Source organism: Clavelina lepadiformis, chromosome 6, assembly GCF_947623445.1.
Source record: "Clavelina lepadiformis chromosome 6, kaClaLepa1.1, whole genome shotgun sequence".
Classification (NCBI taxonomy): Eukaryota; Metazoa; Chordata; class Ascidiacea; order Aplousobranchia; family Clavelinidae; genus Clavelina; species Clavelina lepadiformis.
The window spans coordinates 17,433,714-17,450,662 of NC_135245.1; the positions used below are offsets into that span (position 1 = coordinate 17,433,714).

Sequence of the window (16,949 nt, forward strand, 5' to 3'; positions counted from 1 at the left end):
CTAGTGGTTAAAAACGGCAAGATTTTTAAATTGATTTCTAAGCCATCACCTGGTTTTGATTATGACATCATAATACATGTTAACAAAACCTATTATTGCGTTGCGGAATGGAGTATGTAAGTAAATGTGAAAGAAGTTAGTGATATCGTCTTGCAAAAATAAAGCACCATCGTGAAAGATAAAAAAGTCTATTATGATTTTGGCAGAAAATTTGCTGTAGCAGCCAAAAGAAACTACTGTAAGAACTGTATACAACAGCCTATCATACGATAGGCAAAAAATTATTAATTACTGTACATAAGTTTCAGAAATCTTCTTTTTGGATTCCACAGACTTTGGAATTTTTTTAGGAGACTGTGAGTCTGTAACCAAAAAAAGATTGAAAAATACTGATTTAATTTAAAGTGCGAGACAGAGATAATTATATCATTTGTTGTCATGATGGCCGTTTTGTTTCGCGATATTAGTATCGCTATTGGTACCAGATAACCACGAAAGTGTGATTTACATCTACTCATATTTACTTAATAACGCAGGGCGCTGAAGGCAATGCCCCAGACAACCACGATTGTTACGCGTTTGGTGTTGATTGTTGGCCGCTAGTGATTTGTAATTTGTTCGCCTTTACCTAACGTTTAGAAAATATTGTGAGCACAATTAATAGCGAAGCATAAGGAAACAGGCAATAGTTGTTGGCCATTCATGAAGCTTTTCTGAGCATCCTTGCTTTTCGTCGTCTCTGCAATGAATGGAAGTAACCATTTTGATCTGTTTGAAGGTAATATATAGTGTACTATGCAGTGTGGTGGCACGTCGCTTTGATACATAGTCTTTGTTAAATATATTTTAACTTAGGTATGATATTTTGTTATTCTACTGTGCTAACTTCAAAGTAAGATAAACACGACCTTGTGACATTACATTATTAGAGGAAAGGCATTCCAATGTCATAAACTTAGCTGTTTGTTGTACATCTTAACATGACCAAAAATAGCAAGACCATTAGCTTTGTTTTCAAAGGATTTCCTTTCGTGTATGGTTAAGTTCAATCCTCATAACTGGAGGAACGCATTGGCAATATTTGCCTATTGTATTGAATCTCTAGGGTATAACTTATCTGTATAGACAGATGGATGTCTTATTTAGCATTAGATTTGATTAAGCTGCAGGAAGGACCAAGCATAAGAGTTCAATGAACAATTTGTTACGTTGTTTTTCTCCCCGGCATAGTATGTCGACATGGTCTGGTGTTCAAAATTTTCTTCGTTTGCGTTGAATTACTTCCTGAGTAGTGTATCAACTGCAATATCTCTATGCAGTGCAATGTAAGATAGCTTACCATAGCTATAGAAATGGTAAGACGATTTTCTAGCTGTGAATTTTTCTGACTTTACATAGTGAAGGGTTGATTGGTGTTTCCCATTATCTTAAAATAGTGATTATTCTTATATAGTAGACTACATATTATGTACATAATATAAAGAAAAATAATATTTCTCAGTACGTTATAATGTGTTTTCTGTTTGGCATAAATTATGGTAGGCTATTATAAATTTTAATTTTTTTTATCAATTGTAAAGAAAGCGCTATAAACATAGATTTAATAATTGGTTACCACAACTTAAACAGGTGTTTATAGCTTCTATGGATCACTAGATTACACCCTAAAAAGAAAGTGCCAGTGCTGGATACTCCTAAAATTACTTTCATTTCAATGTAATTAAATAGTGTCTCTTTGGCTTAAGTATTTTAGTCGAACTAAGTTTATCGGAGTCAAAACTAACATTTAAAAAGCTGGCTTGCCAAACACAAATTGTGACAGCTTTAGTGAAAAGCTGCCAAGGTTTGCTCAACCCCACTGCAAACAAAGTACCCCGTTCTCTCTTTCAATTCAACATGTGGGCTTATTTGGTTTGTGATATGTAAACTACTTTGTGTGTATAAGGACGGATTGAATATCTTCCCTCAAGTGTTCTTTAGTTGCAGCACAATGGCTGCTAGTATGAGCTGCTACATTACTTATTAGTTTACTGCAGTATTTCAATGTGCAGTTAAAGGCTATTATTGTGTGATGTTTGTTTGCAAAGTTTTTTTCAAATATCATTATGATCCTGTTACTTCTACTTCTCTACCAAATTCAATTGTTTGAAGTTTTTTGATGTTAAACTATAAAATTTTTTCAAGCAATTTATAAATAATTTTATGCACAAAAAACTCAAAACACAGTCATAACATAGGAAAGGAGAAATTAGTACAAAAGTAAAAATGAGGCAATATTTACTCTCAACAGTTAAATAAGATTTAAGTCCATTGTGTCAGGCTTACATAGTTAAATAAACTATAACTTGCTTACATTGCTAGTTGACAGTAAGAACAAGTGACAGTAAAGGAATTTTGCATGGCCTTGTTTTTATAGCTCTTCTGAATGTTCTTGTACAATGATATTTGTATAACTTTGTCACAAAAAGACTTCACATCTTTTGGTAAAGCAAACAGTTTGGTACGTTATTCAAGTAGTTAACTAACTGCACATTTTGTTGTCTGTAAGCACAACTGGTAGATAGATATTCTTTTAAATTATGGATGACCAATGTGAAAATATCAACGCTGGGCAGTTAGAGGGTAAGTTAGGTAAACAGGTTTAATTTAGCAGCAAGCTTCACTTTCCCATCATAATTACAATGCAAATATAAAAGGCATTTTCATTTTGGAAATTTCATTTAAACTGATGGCAAGGTATACTTATTCAAGTTTACTCAGAAACTTGGGTTTTGGACCTTCAGAAATTCTTTCGCATTCCATTAACATCTTGTAATTCCATGATACAATTTATTTTAGGTATAACAGATGGCCGCGTTCGAGCACTCGAACAACGAGTTGAACTGCAGGAGGAAGAGATAGCGGTGCTCAAGTCCTCATTGGCTGATGTTCTCAGGAGACTGAAGGAAGTAGAAGGAAATCCTCCTCATATTGTGAGGAAACCTTCTCCCATTAAAAGTACGCTGTGCATTGACGTTAAAAATATCTTCTATCTTCTTGGTACCATTTATGATATTGTTAAATTACAGAACTGATCTTAGATGATACGGTGCATATGTATATATATAAATTTTTATACCACAGGCCATGGAAATCTTGCTTGGTTTATAATTATTTTAAGTAACAAATACTTATGTAATAGTAAGACTAGTATTTAATGGATCAAAAGAAATAAAATGAAAATTAAATAAATGTCAGATCACTTATATTATTGTTCATTTAGACGCCTTTCAACCTCTGCCCTCAAGACCTGTCATGGATCATGGAGGTTCGTCGAAGATGCGAGTTCGTCCTCCATCTCCGAGTCTTAAAAATAGAATAACGTCAGCCAAAGACACTTCCCGATTGAATGGAAGGGGTGATGTCAGGTATTTTCACATTTTGTATCGTATTAATATTTATACTTGATGAAATAAATAAGCGAAAAGAAAGCAAAAGATAAGTTTGAAAAGCTTTTATATGATACTTCGCTTATCCTGCCTCAAGTAATGACTGACAGTACTGACACCTTTTCTCATTTTCTATAAACACTATGTTCATAATAATCAATACTAGTAATAGTATACATAACAACAGAATCAGAAACTTTAACTGGCTGTTTTATATCATAAATATCATTGTTCACTTTTCGTTACTTGTTATTATCAAATTTGTATTGGTTACGCTGATCCTTTCTCTCTGCCTTCTATTACCTTGTAAATTATAAGTGGTTTGCTGCTGTTCTTAGAGCATTCTTTCTATCTGACCCCATTTGACTTAAGTATTCAGTTGACATGCAGGTAAATTGGCAGTTTTAATTAGCGGCAGCTCCCATAATATGCCACAGCAATTAGCTGGCAGAAGTCAGAAAGACAGATACAGAAAAAGAGAAGATTGCATTATTCATGTCTGCCCAATGCGCTGCATTTAAACATATGAATATTTTATTGCAGACAGCTTCCTGTGTGTATAGAATACTTCACTCAGGATTGATATGTTGTGAAGCCATTTTGTGTTTTTGGCTTAGACCAGTTTTTAGTGCAGCAATTTGGTTTTGTTTCTTTAGCTTACTAGTATTTGCTTGATTGTGATTTTTGCCATTGCACATAAAATAAGGTTCAAACGTTCAAGCCCATGAAACTAAAACTGCCATCAAGCTAACACAGGCTTATATATTATGGTGTAAAATTATGGTACTTAGAAGCGCTTTATTTTTCCCAGCACTTTAGTAAAGTGTATCATTTATTTTTAAGATATAGCATCTACATATAAAGGCATAACTGACAGTAAACGTGGAGAGTGAAGCAAGATACCAGCCAGCAGTCATGACTTTAGTTAACGATTAAGAGTCGCTGTTAATTATTATCGTCTTGTACTTTATACTTTTTCCTTCTGAAGGGTGATGAATAAGTTTTTAGTGTGAACTACACTGAGTAATTTATCAGCAAATATCTCAACAAATTATTTGTTATTAGTTCTAGTTTCTGTATTAAACTGCTTCTGTATTAAACTGCTTCTGTAAGGCTAATTGCTATGCCACCTAAAAGATACACTCGGTGAGTAAACCTAGTTCCTTGTATTAATTTTTATCAGGGCTTCCACAGAGAACTTTCAACGTGATGCAAAACGATCTAGTACAAGAACAAGAAGACTGAGGTTTTCTATATAGGAGCAGAAATTTTATAGAATATTTCTGATTAATACCACATCTTGTTTCATTGTTTTCATGATCTCCATGGCTTAGTTTGTTGTTTACTTGTGCAGTAGCTCTCAAAAGCCAGCCACCTATAATGAACAAGATGGTGTGGTGAAAATGCACCTTCGTGGCCGCCCTTTAATCCTGTATCGGCCAACAGAACTTGAATCTGCTTACAACATCAAAGCTCCTTCTCAACTCCCAGAAAATAGCCTGAAGCTTGAATGGGTGTAAGTTTCAACTAGCGAAGTTCCATATAACCTAATGTTTGAAGTTCACTTTTTGGGTAATTTTTTTTTCGACTTCTCAATTTCGCAAAGCTTACACTTACAGATCTTACATAAATTTGTTTTAGCTTTGAAATTGGAAATGTTCAGTTGTTTCAAGTGGTGTAATAATATAAAAATAACTTACATAGACAGTATACTAGTTTGTATTTTTTATATTTTGAAATAGATACGGTTACCGTGGAAAAGATTGTCGCTCAAATGTCTACTTCCTTCCAACTGGTGAAATCGTATACTTTGTGGCTGCTGTAGTAGTGCTCTACGATCCTAAGGATGGCTACCAGCGACATTATCTTGGACACAACGATGACGTGAAGTGGTAAGTCCATCTCTAAGCTATCTCATATTTTTTTTATTCATGTTAAAACTATTTTACTTTAGCCTTGCAATGCACCCAGACAAGCTAAAAATAGCTACCGGACAAGTTGCTGGCCATGATTTAGATGGAACGGTAAGAGTTTTGCTTTATAATTTTGTCACAATATAAGTTGTTTCATATCAAAAGTTTGCTTCTACAATACATAATAACCATCGAGGGCACTGAACCAACATGTACCTTTAATTTAAATTATTATAAGTTGTTACCAAACCCCAGTAATGCCAACCAATTCTAACCATCAAAGGTACCCAAAGGCCCTTCAAGCAAAAAGGTACTTTTTTATTCAAGCATGTAATAGCTATTATGTGTCTTTACATGGTAATGATTTTTACTAACAACTGGTATTTTGATGTGGTGCTGTCATGGTCATGGGTTAAGTGTAACATCATCTGCATGCAAGACTATGCAGTTGACACACTATGTATTTTGTGTGAATAACGATGAATTAACACTAAATTCCGTGAATACTTCCATGTGCTACTTAAGCTTCTAAACTTTTATATTATATCGATGTTTTCAGATTTAGACTGTGTCAGTGAATACTACAATTTTGGTTTATTCAAAATTATAAAGAAATATATTTTAACTGTTAGGTACTGTTGTTGGGTACCAATGTATTGAACACTGCGCTGTCAGTCAAACTGTTGGCTGTTTTTACACTGTTTAATGTCCATTATGTACTTGTGGTACCATAATGGTTTACAGTCTTTAGAAAAACAGCGGGAAGCACTTAATTAAGTATTATGTGTTTTTTCTAATGCCATTATGTGATCATAATTAAGACACCATCTGCTCTTTGTTAGTCATCAATTATTGAAAAATAAATTGCTGCATTTTGAAGGGAACAGTGTACTGTATTCACCTTTTCTGTAAACTGTTTGCATGTGCGTTATGGTTTTTGTAAAAAGCTTGTAATAAATTTTTGTAGTAAAAAACTACATTCCAGCAATGTGCTGTTTATTCCTGGTGCTTGGTCAAAAACTACATTCCAGCAATGTGCTGTGCTGATTTTACATGTTCGCTTCAGTAATACACAAAGCGTGATAATGATTTCAGTTATACTCAGCTGGTGCATATATTATTTGTGCAGCATTGTTGAAAATCACTTAACTAATCTTTTTGTGTATTTTCTGCAGAAGCAAATTATACCTTTTAAAAATCGAAATCTATTACTGTCACATATCACTTACAGGCCTATTGCATTTTTTTATTGTTAACAAAACACATCCCTTAGATTTTAATTAATTTGTTCTCTTTAGCTTCGGGTTCCTTGTGTCCGTATTTGGGATGCTGTTAGCCTCACAACGCTTCACGTGATCGAGTCTTTCGAGCGAGCAGTGGCTTCAATCAGTTTTTCGAAAGCAGTAAGATTTTTTTTGTAATAAATTTGTGACAGTGCCTGTGGTTGTTGTTTTCTACAAGAATTTCCCATTACATTGGGCACAAAAATATAATAAGACTGCTGCCGATGTTTCAGATTTTTATGTTTGACAAATAATTACGGTGTATTTTTCATTAGGATGGTGGTGCATTGCTTTGTGCCATAGATGAGTCAAATGATCATGTTTTAACTGTTTGGAACTGGCAGAAACAGACAAAAATAGCTGAAGCAAAAGTAAGTGTTCAATTATTTATGCTGTGTTGGCTGCTATTTTAAGGAGTATGTTTTCATGCTCGTTAGTTAATTACACAAACAGACATGTCAGATTGTGCCAAATTATGATTTCAAACGCAGTGTGAAGAACAAAGATTTACATTGTTACTGGACAAACATCACTCGTGACATATCTAAGTCTTCTTGATTGCATTTGACACAAAAATTTATGTGGTTTAGTTCTATTCTAGTTCTAGTATTTAGTTCTAAAGCAGAGCTCTCCCTTTTTGTTTACACTTAAAAGCACTTAAGCGTTGCCATACAATACCCTATTCGAGGCGTTTTAAATTCAAGCGTGAGATGTGCCATTAATCAAACCTCTTTTGACAGTCATCGAAAGACCAGGTGCTTGTCTGCGAATTCAACTCTCACATAGACGGCAGTATTGTGAGCTGTGGGAAAAGCCACATTAACTTTTGGTCACTTGAGTCTGGTCAACTTGTGAAGAAACAAGGTTTATTTGAAGTAAGATTGCATGGAACTCTATCCCTGCTTAATATACACATTGGAACTTTGTTCACTCAACCAACTGTAGGTTTCTGATAACTGAAAAGTAATCTAATTGGTTGCGGCAAAATGACTTTACAGTAAAATCAATAATACTGACGTCGGAGAAATCAAAATTTGGATTACTCATAGTTAATCATTTTTTTCAGCTTTAAGTTGGCGAGCTTTTATTTAAGGCCTGTATACAAGCACGTACTTAGTTTCTCGAAATATTCAAGTACAAGTTTGAGTAGGCCTACATGGCTAGACCTGGCGGCAAGTACTAAGTACTCGACATCGGCACTCGAGTACTTTGATTTATCATTGTTACAGAATAGTAACTACAGAAGTAGTGTATCAGAGAATGTCACATTCATATCTTGTATAACCTTACATTCTTATACATTGTACTAAAAACGCTATTATAATATATAGGGTGCTATGTGTGAACTATATAGATTTAAACCCAAAGATTATATGAAAAATCATGGGGTCAATAAAAAATTGTGAATAGAGAATTGGTTATAAATATACTGAATTGCTCATGTTTCAAGCTTCATGCTCGATAAACTTGGATATTTGAGAAATATCAATTTGCAATTTTCCCAAATAACTCGATAAACAAATACCAATGTAGTACAATCAAGTCCAACTGAATATTGAGTAGTTTATGAGTGTTTTTAGATCCTACAAAATTAGGGCATGAGTCATAACCTACTGTTTCAGCTCTGTTTCACTTTATATTTCACAAATGTCTGGAATTTTAGCCCAATGTTTTCACAGAGACATGATAAACCAAAATATATCTTGTGCCTGGCTTTCACAAACACTGGTGAAACTTTATCTGGAGATTCCAACGGCAACATTGAAGTTTGGAGCAAAGGGGTTGCCACAAGAAAAATTTCTCATTTTATTGCTGTAAGAGTTTATTAAATTAGCTTCTCTTCTTTGCAAACATATCAATTTGCCAAATACTTTCATGTTGTACCCAGTTACTGTGAGCTTGTGTTGTGTTGCTTCATGTGCAAACTCTGAAATTCAGTTTCAGCCTGTGAAAATGATTTTAGGAACTGTTCATTGCCAACTTTAAATTAAAATGTTTGCAGCTGTTTTGACTGAGTCATTTTAGTTTGAATAAAGAATTTATTTCATATTACTTGTCTTTTCTTTCAGGGTGCACATGAGGGACCGATCTTTTCAATTTGTGCCACGAGAGATTCCTTTATATCTGGTGGAAAAGATGGTCAACTTAAAAGATGGAATGAATCATTTAAGCTTGCCCAACAAACTTCAGTAAGCTTGCATTCGCAATCCCAACTAACACATTCTTACATCGCTTTTTTAGTTCAGGCTTCGGTTCGAGAATGGTGTATTTGCAGTACTTTATATGAAATGTCTTCATTTTTGTTGCTTATTCGCGGTTACCGTTGTTGCCATAGATACCAGAAAATGCTGGGAGTGTTCGAACCATCAGCTACAATGACCAGGGCAATATGTTGGTCGGAACCAAAGGAAATCGGATTTTATATGGAAGCTTTGACCAAGATTTTGATACATTGGTCCACGTATGTAATATGATGATACTGATCAACCATCTTGCTGTTTGCTAATTCATAGAATTGTAACCGAGCATTAAATGATACATTAGCGTACATTGTTGTTTTTAGCGTTTAATGAGTTTAACTTTTTCTGTTTAAAAAGTCTCACAAGCGTATATTTTTGTAGGGTCATACTGAAGAGTTATGGGGTCTGGCGATCCACCCTGTAGAAGCCCAATTTCTTACCGGGGCTTATGACAAGCAGCTAATATTGTGGGATACTGCCACCCATGCACCTCTTTGGATCAAGGTATTGATTTTTTGCTATGTTATGAATTAGACTTTTATACTTGGCTCGGGTAAGAATTTTGATAATTAAGTTTTGTATAAAGTTTGTTATTTTGCATAAACGTTACATGTATCTACCGATAGGTTTATTTTTATGATCATTATGGTTGTACCAGAATTTCAATGACGCTGTCCAGTCAGCTGATTTCCATCCAACTAACGCCCAAATCATAGCTGTTGGCATGGCGACTGGTCGCTGGGTTGTTATCGATTCTGATAGTCTTGAATTAGTTACAGTCCACACAGACGGGAGTGAACAACATGACGTCATAAGGTTCTCCCCTGGTAAAAAAATTAGTTTATAATGTTTGTCATGAAACTAGATTGTTGAGTGTCTAGTGTTTTATTTCGACGTTTGTGTTAATGTTAGCAGGGTCTTGTAGGATTTTTAATGCCGCAGTAAAACTATCTGTAATTTTTATGACAAGTGGTCAACTGCATAGCATAAATAAATAATATGGCATAAAACTACACTGCAGTTTGATTACAAACGATGCAACAGCATCTAACTGCTAACATTTGCCACACCATTGCAGATGGAAATTACCTAGCCATTGGCTCTCACGACAATTTCATTTACATCTACAACGTGAGTGAAGATGGAAGAAAATATTCAAAACACGGAAGATGTTCCGGTCATAGCAGTTTCATCACACACTTTGACTGGTCAAAAGATTCAAAGTATTTGCAATCCAACTCAGGCGACTATGAGCTGCTTTACTGTGAGTAAAGCTGAATTGATTTAGGCTAGAGTTGGCTCTTTGCAAGAAAATGTCGAGTCTAAAGTGTTAGTTGTACTGCCTGAACATTGATCTGACATTACTTTAATTTCACACTGAAAATTTTATGGCTTGTAGATGGTGTTGTCTGTGTTTCCATACATTCTCTACAGCATTTTTATTCTTGTTCTGTTAAACTTTTGGTGAGGAGGATTTAGAGCAAATTTGAATAATTTTATATCGCAGGGGACGTGGAAACAAGCAAACAGATTACAGCAGCAGCATCTCTACGAGATGTAGAATGGCACACACAGTCTTGTACGCTCGGCTTCTCCGTTCTTGGTAAAACCAACTAATTCTGCGTAACTTCTTGTTGGTGACAAATTTCTGCTTTGCTATGCTGCCAATTTTTTAATTACTTTTAGGAGAAAAGTCAGTTTGTTTATTACATTGGTATCCTTTGAAAATCATTTAATTTTAACAATTTTGTCAAACAATTTAAACTAAATACGACCATTGACAAACATGTTGCAGTTGTTGCTATGCTACAATTCACTAAGTGATTTTCCAGGTATCTGGCCTGAGGGTGCAGATGGAACAGATATCAACAGCGTGGGAAGGTCAAATGACAACAAGCTACTCGCGTCTGGTGACGACTTTGGGAAAGTCAACTTGTTCAGATACCCTGCTGCGCAGTTGCAGGTGATAAATCATAGCACTGATTCTTACATTTGCTGTCAGTAAAAATAGATATTATGGCAGTGGTTGTTCTGGGGTTCGTGGATATCATGACAACTTTAAGAAGTTAACGAGAACGATGATGGTAACGTCATATGTATTATGACATCACGTTGTAAACCCAAATTCTCCCGGGGGGAGGGGGGGCATGTAGAAGGATGGCGCTCACTGTAAATGATATCTGACACAATGCCATTAAGATAAAAAACTGTCTTATTTTTGGGCGCAGGCTGGTCATCGTGCTTAAGTCTATTACGATATAGGGAAAGATTTGTTGTACTTTACAAATGATTCTGTTCTAGGACTAGTAAAAACGCGGCAAAATAAGTTTTTGGAATCATTTTAGAGGAGATCCACAGACTTGAAAATTTTTTTAAAGGCTTCGGTTACCAAAAAAAGTTCGTCCACTACACAATATTTCTGTCCGGTATAGAGAAATAATAATTATACAAAAAACGTGTTCGCTGACTGGACTATACACCCTTTCGTAGGCTACTTATTTCAAATTGTGTGACGTAAACTGATCTCGGGGCCTCAGTAAAAAGTTCATTGGCAGGTGTCATTTTACACTTAAAGGAATTTTGCCCTTGCACGACCCGACTCATACTCTCGTGCATTCAGCCTGTTATTGGCGTTCAAGCCATTCTTACAACAATCCATTTTGTACGTTCTTCGATTGAGAAAACTCTATTTGTTTGTACTTGCAGGGTGCCAGCCATTCCTACTCTGGTCATAGCAGTCACGTCACTTCCGTTCAGTTCCTTAACGACGACAAGAAGCTTTTGTCTGTTGGTGGTCAAGACTGCAGCGCCATGCAGTGGGCAGTTGTCTAATGTCGTCACAAATAAAATTATTATGTCACTCCACTGAGACGACAGCATAGCAACGTTTCAGTAGTGCAATGCTGCTGGCTTATAATTTGCACTTGGTATACATTATGATCATTTGTAAAAATAGCCAATTAAGAAATTAACTAACTTACCTTCAAAATCTGCAGTGGCCATTGCATGTCGATAGCGTAGTAAGTATATATGTGATAACTGATAACAATGTATGCTAATTTGTGTTTTGCCTATCTGAAAACTGTGAGTTATTTTCATAGCTGCGATAAAACATGCAAATCCAGGTCAACCAAGTTGTATGAACTAGTACACGTGTTTGTAGAACGCCCTAGCTGCTAAACATAATCTAGAAAACAATGTCATAATGTTAAAGTTCATCACTATTCAGAACTAGTAGAAATAGTTTTCACAATTGTTTTGTTTCAAAAAAATTCAGTGTCGAAAAGTTCCCACTTACCTATTTTTTGTTTGAAAATTTGGGTGAGTTTAAATTGTAGAACCATAATAAAAAGAAATAATAAAAGAACACTGTTAAAGAGTTGTTGGCTGTCTTTTTATAACAGCTATTCTTGGAGCAGAGATGCAGCCGCATTCGGCATGCGCTGAGACGCGTAATCGTGCGGTTGATTAATTTCGCAGCACGATTAATAACTGACATTGCAGAATGTCTGTTGCCCTTTACATGGCTGATTAGGTTAGCTAATATTCACTTGGGTTGTAATGAAAGTAGTTCTAGTTTTAACTGCAATCAATCACTTTATTTTTCGTCAAAAGCGCGGTGGTGACGAAAAATCAAGCCGGTTGTTACTAACTCGCGCCAATGAACAGGAAAAAGTGACGAAGCCGAAAATTCTATTATTTCATGAATCGTCTACAAAGGTTAAATATAAACACAAAACAAGTTTTCAATTATCCGGCTTATCTGCTCAACTTACAAAAATAATTTTCTCAACTAGACTGGATAATCAAAAAGCACTGCATCATCATTCATGCCAAGTTTTTATATAGCCTATTTGGAATTTTTATGTTTTTATGATGTGGGCTGTCCCCATAGACATTATATAAACATGTGTTTATATAGTATCTATGAGTGTCCCAAATACCATGTGGCGTGGGTTCGTATTAACAATGAAAAGTGAATCAGTATTCAGTAGTCAGTCGTAAATTAGCACTACTGGAAAGTTTTGGTGCGACGGATAAATGCGCAGGTAAATGCAATGACTAAAGTTGAATAAAAGGTTTTCAGATGTGACTAAAGTTGATCAAAGTAGGAATATTTGTTTTTCATATTCTAACGTTTAACATTATTTGCAGATTGCTATATTTGTTGGTGGTTTGTAAATTCCCAAAGATCAAAGTGCACTGAATAAAAGCTGCCCTCATAATGTTGTTGGAACTCATGATCAATTACTTTAATTAATCAGATTAAAATCGCTGAATCTGAAGAACAGCAAACACTTTCAGATGAATGTGATAAAATGTTGGGACAACGTGGTAATTATATATTTTATTTACTGCATGCTGTACTTACTGAGGCTAGAGTCACATGGAGACTGCGTTTGTAGCTGCTGTGTGCTTAATGCCTCAAAGAGAAATAGAGGAAACTTATCCATCATGTGCATACATCTATCCGCATGGTCACTACGTTTTCTACACTAGGATAATGTCAGTGTATAAAGAAAATCCTACAAGAGAACGGAATGGTAACGTTTTTCTTCGCTTAATGCTATTCACATTTTGATTTATCATCTAGATATGCGTTGAAACATCCAAGACATATTTCTGCCTACTCCTCATAAACAGAAAGTGATAATAGTTGATGATTGATTCTTGTACTTGGAATGGATGTTTTACGCCAAGCAAATCTGGCATTGGTAAAACTGCCAATTTTGTTCTTGCAGCATTACAGCAATTTAAACTAGTGGACGGGCAGGTAATTTAATAATGTATTTTTAAAAAAACACATTTAACAATTCCCAATATCAATTTTTGCATGTGGTATTGCTTAACTTTACAAACAGGTTTCTGTTTTGGACTTCCGGTACCACACTAGAAAAGTTGTTTAAATCACCAAAGTGTATAAAAGATTTTCAAAGTACATGCCATTGACTACGGTAAATTTCAAATGATTACTTTTCTGAACTGGCTTCAAAAACAGGGTGAACTTGTATCAAATAACATTACTCATTGGATAAACTATAAAAGAATTTGAAAACTAGTTTAATAGTTAAAAAATTATTGCAAAAAGAGACATAAATGAAAGTTGATCTTATTCTTTACATCATAAAAGAAAGTCCCGCTGTGTGACAATGATGCTTGCTTAAACAACATTACATCCTTTGACTAAAGTTGATCAAAGTATTTATTTTTCATATTTTAACGTTTGACATTATTTGCAGATTGCTGTATTTGTTGGTGGCTTGTTTGACATTATTTGCAGATTGCTGTATTTGTTGGTGGCTTGTAAATTCCGAAAGATTAAAGTGCAGTGAAGAATAATTAATTGCCCTCATAATGTTGTTGGAACTCCTGATCAATTACTTTAATTAATCAGATTAAAATTACTGAATCTGAAGAACAGCAAACACTTTTTTTTAGATGAATGTCATAAAATGTTAGGACAACGTGGTAATTATATATTTTATTTACTGCATGCTGTACTTACTGAGGCTAGAGTCACATGGAGACTGCGTTTGTAGCTGCTGTGTGCTTAATGCCTCAAAGAGAAATAGAGGAAACTTATCCATCATGTGCATACATCTATCCGCATGGTCACTACGTTTTCTACACTAGGATAATGTCAGTGTATAAAGAAAATCGTACAATACAACAGTAAAAAATGTTAATAGCTTATCAACTTTTTGTTTTGTAGTTACGTGTCAAGATGTTGAAGACATATTTTGGTGAATTTCTCATGAAAAGCAAATGATAATGTTTAGTGCCACCTTAAAGCAAAGTTATTCACGAGTATGGAAGAAGTCCATGCAAGATGTAATGAAAATTCTATCACCTGCATAACCCCCATAATTCCAGAGGTTCATGGCAGTTTGTAAAGTTTGACTGACCATTGTGCCCTTCATCACTAAGCTATTGTACAAACCCTGACCTGACTAAATACCTGGCGTGTTCTTTCCATTTTCCGTGCCCTAAACTTATATACCTAGCCCTTTCCCACTTTGCTTTGAAACATGTAACAAAAGTTACATGTTAAAATTTAGTGTAAATATTTTTCAGTTTGCTTATGCTGTATATATCTTGGTTTGGAGCCTCGTTTTTATATTTTGACCTTGAAACAAAGTTAAATAAGTTCACAAACTGGTTCTTTCACTAGGGCAAAATCCGTAGTTAGACCCATCGCAAAGACGTAAGATGTAGTTAGTTGCGTATATTTTGGAAAAATTTTATAATTTAATCATAGGCCTACGAGCAATTTATTTGTGCGTAAGCAAAATCATAGTTGCAGGTTATTCGCTATTAGTGCCCATAAAAATAAGATCAAATTTCAAACTCTATAGTCGACTGTATTTAGGCAGATGCAGTATTTATTTAGCTTTCATCAGCCGTTAGCATATAAAGGAGGCATCAAACACTTAAAACTAAGATCTCTGATTTTTTTGGATTCTTACGTAGGGCTTTAAAAATCCTATTTATATCAATCAGAAGGCCTCATGGTTGGTGTTGTTTTCTAGCCTGGAATTACGTTAGCAGTTGGCGTACTTCAATGTCCCAGGTCACGTGCAGAATTAGGCTGAAAATAGCTATAGTTAGGTTTTTTAGGCCAAAAATGCTTGTGTCGATTTTGCGCCTCTGTTAAAAAAGTTTGATTCATGGTTTTTTGATGGCATTTTGTGGAATGGTAGTCCAAAGCATACTAAATTGTCATGCAAAATTTCAGAGAGCCCCATGGATTATTTTTCGAGTAATCAGTCTTTTAGTAAATTCACTGTATAATAAAACAAACAAGGATTTAATGGCATTTTTTGATGTTTGACGCTTCCTAAATATCACTCTTGGGAAGCACCAGTTTGGTACACTACGTGCTTAGTTTATCGGGGTAAGCTACTTGTCTATGTCTGAAAAATGTGCGTCCACCAAGTTCGCTGTTGAAAAATTGAGGAGAACTGGCTAAGGGGGCAAAATTCCAAAAATGGTACTTTACAAATAATATTTTAGTTTGCTGGCGTTCTGGAATAAAATCAAATTTGAATCACATCTGTTTATTAGACTATATTATACTCAAACAAACAATAAAGTGAAGTTGTTCAAAAATTGCCACAAGCAAAATAGTTTACTTAAACAATCCAACAAAAATTTAACACGATATCGATTAAATTAGATGTCTTTGGTAAAAATCAAGATGCAGGCCTACTCTACATTATATATGGCCATACTGAGCGAAACTCATACCATTCTTAATGTTAAAAAAATCTTTTTACGTCCAAATCCAAACTTTGAGGTTGAAATTTATAGTGCAAGACAAATGCCGTATGTTTTCTTAAGCAAAGTTTTCATTCTTCAAGATTTCAATACTTTCGATAACTTTCGTATTTTGATCAACATAGGTCCGTGTGATAAGTGTAATTCCCCACAGTGCCTTCAAACCGTTTCACTCCATATTGCAAACACAGTTGCGTTGACGAAAATGGTCAGGGTTGGAGTACATGGCGTCCAAAATTAGCTCAAACTCCGACCATTTGCGAGGGATAGTGTCAAATTTAATAAGCGGTTTCCAGAAGATCTCTTTGTCTTTAGATATGTTCTTACCTGTTTGACAGACATTGCATTTTGCAATTCGTTTTTTTTGACATGCTTAAAAGTTAGCCTTGGAAGGTAAAATTTAATCCTGCAATATATTATGGATATGTACTATGAAGGGATATATGATATATGTGATACTTGCAACGGTGCAATATTATTTGACTGTTACAATTACTTTATCAGAAGAATACAATATATGCTACTAAGGATTAACTACTATTGGTTGCTGTACAAACATTGGTGTCTGAAAATTGCCCTCATATATTTAGGCCATAGCTAGTCGCTAATAAGTAATAACACATCACTACAATAACCTCCGTGTAACATAATATAGGCTATTCAACATAAAACAAATATAATATACCTTATATTATCACGCACACAACTCGACTTGAACTCAAACGATTGAAGATTAATTGAATGATTGAAACACCGAATTAGTACTTCAGCGTATAGATTGGACATGATCCAACGGCAATCTAATAG

The 16,949-nt window shown here is 34.9% G+C and overlaps 1 protein-coding gene and 1 long non-coding RNA gene across 10 annotated transcripts; both read left to right on the forward strand.

Moving 5' to 3' along the window:
• Nucleotides 1-451: 451 nt before the first annotated feature.
• On the forward strand, nucleotides 452-12,241 carry LOC143462052 (echinoderm microtubule-associated protein-like 1). 6 transcript variants are annotated; one of them, XM_076960064.1, is made up of 20 exons: nucleotides 452-778; nucleotides 2,839-2,997; nucleotides 3,263-3,407; nucleotides 4,612-4,674; nucleotides 4,783-4,944; nucleotides 5,171-5,320; nucleotides 5,383-5,452; nucleotides 5,625-5,651; nucleotides 6,640-6,744; nucleotides 6,900-6,995; nucleotides 7,365-7,499; nucleotides 8,304-8,438; nucleotides 8,694-8,813; nucleotides 8,960-9,085; nucleotides 9,246-9,368; nucleotides 9,523-9,691; nucleotides 9,943-10,128; nucleotides 10,372-10,467; nucleotides 10,697-10,827; nucleotides 11,571-12,241. In XM_076960064.1, the coding sequence occupies exons 1-20, from the start codon at nucleotides 745-747 to the stop codon at nucleotides 11,694-11,696; spliced, it is 2,358 nt and encodes a 785-aa protein (XP_076816179.1). In that variant the 5' UTR covers nucleotides 452-744; the 3' UTR covers nucleotides 11,697-12,241. The 6 variants fall into 6 exon arrangements, with proteins under 6 accessions (XP_076816179.1, XP_076816177.1, XP_076816178.1 ...); XM_076960062.1 differs by lacking the exon at nucleotides 452-778 and adding an exon at nucleotides 2,471-2,622; XM_076960063.1 differs by lacking the exon at nucleotides 452-778 and adding an exon at nucleotides 2,471-2,622 and having other exon boundaries at nucleotides 4,786-4,944.
• Nucleotides 12,242-12,801: 560 nt separating this feature from the next.
• LOC143463453 (uncharacterized) lies at nucleotides 12,802-15,206 on the forward strand. 4 transcript variants are annotated; one of them, XR_013118313.1, is made up of 6 exons: nucleotides 12,802-12,913; nucleotides 13,020-13,199; nucleotides 13,459-13,638; nucleotides 13,727-13,819; nucleotides 14,105-14,333; nucleotides 14,578-15,206. It is a non-coding gene; the product is annotated as an uncharacterized LOC143463453 (long non-coding RNA). The 4 variants fall into 4 exon arrangements; XR_013118312.1 differs by having other exon boundaries at nucleotides 14,146-14,333; nucleotides 14,578-15,205; XR_013118311.1 differs by lacking the exon at nucleotides 13,727-13,819 and having other exon boundaries at nucleotides 14,578-15,204.
• Nucleotides 15,207-16,949: the final 1,743 nt, after the last annotated feature.

What these genes read in the sequence shown, in the direction of transcription:
- LOC143462052 (XM_076960062.1), top strand. Translation starts at nt 2,580, where the DNA reads ATGGATGACCAATGTGAAAATATCAACGCTGGGCAGTTAGAGG. An exon ending in GCCATGATTTAGATGGAACG is followed by an intron (nt 5,453 to 5,624) that starts GTAAGAGTTTTG and finishes TAACCATCAAAG; the next exon opens with GTACCCAAAGGCCCTTCAAG. An exon ending in CGACTATGAGCTGCTTTACT is followed by an intron (nt 10,129 to 10,371) that starts GTGAGTAAAGCT and finishes TTTATATCGCAG; the next exon opens with GGGACGTGGAAACAAGCAAA.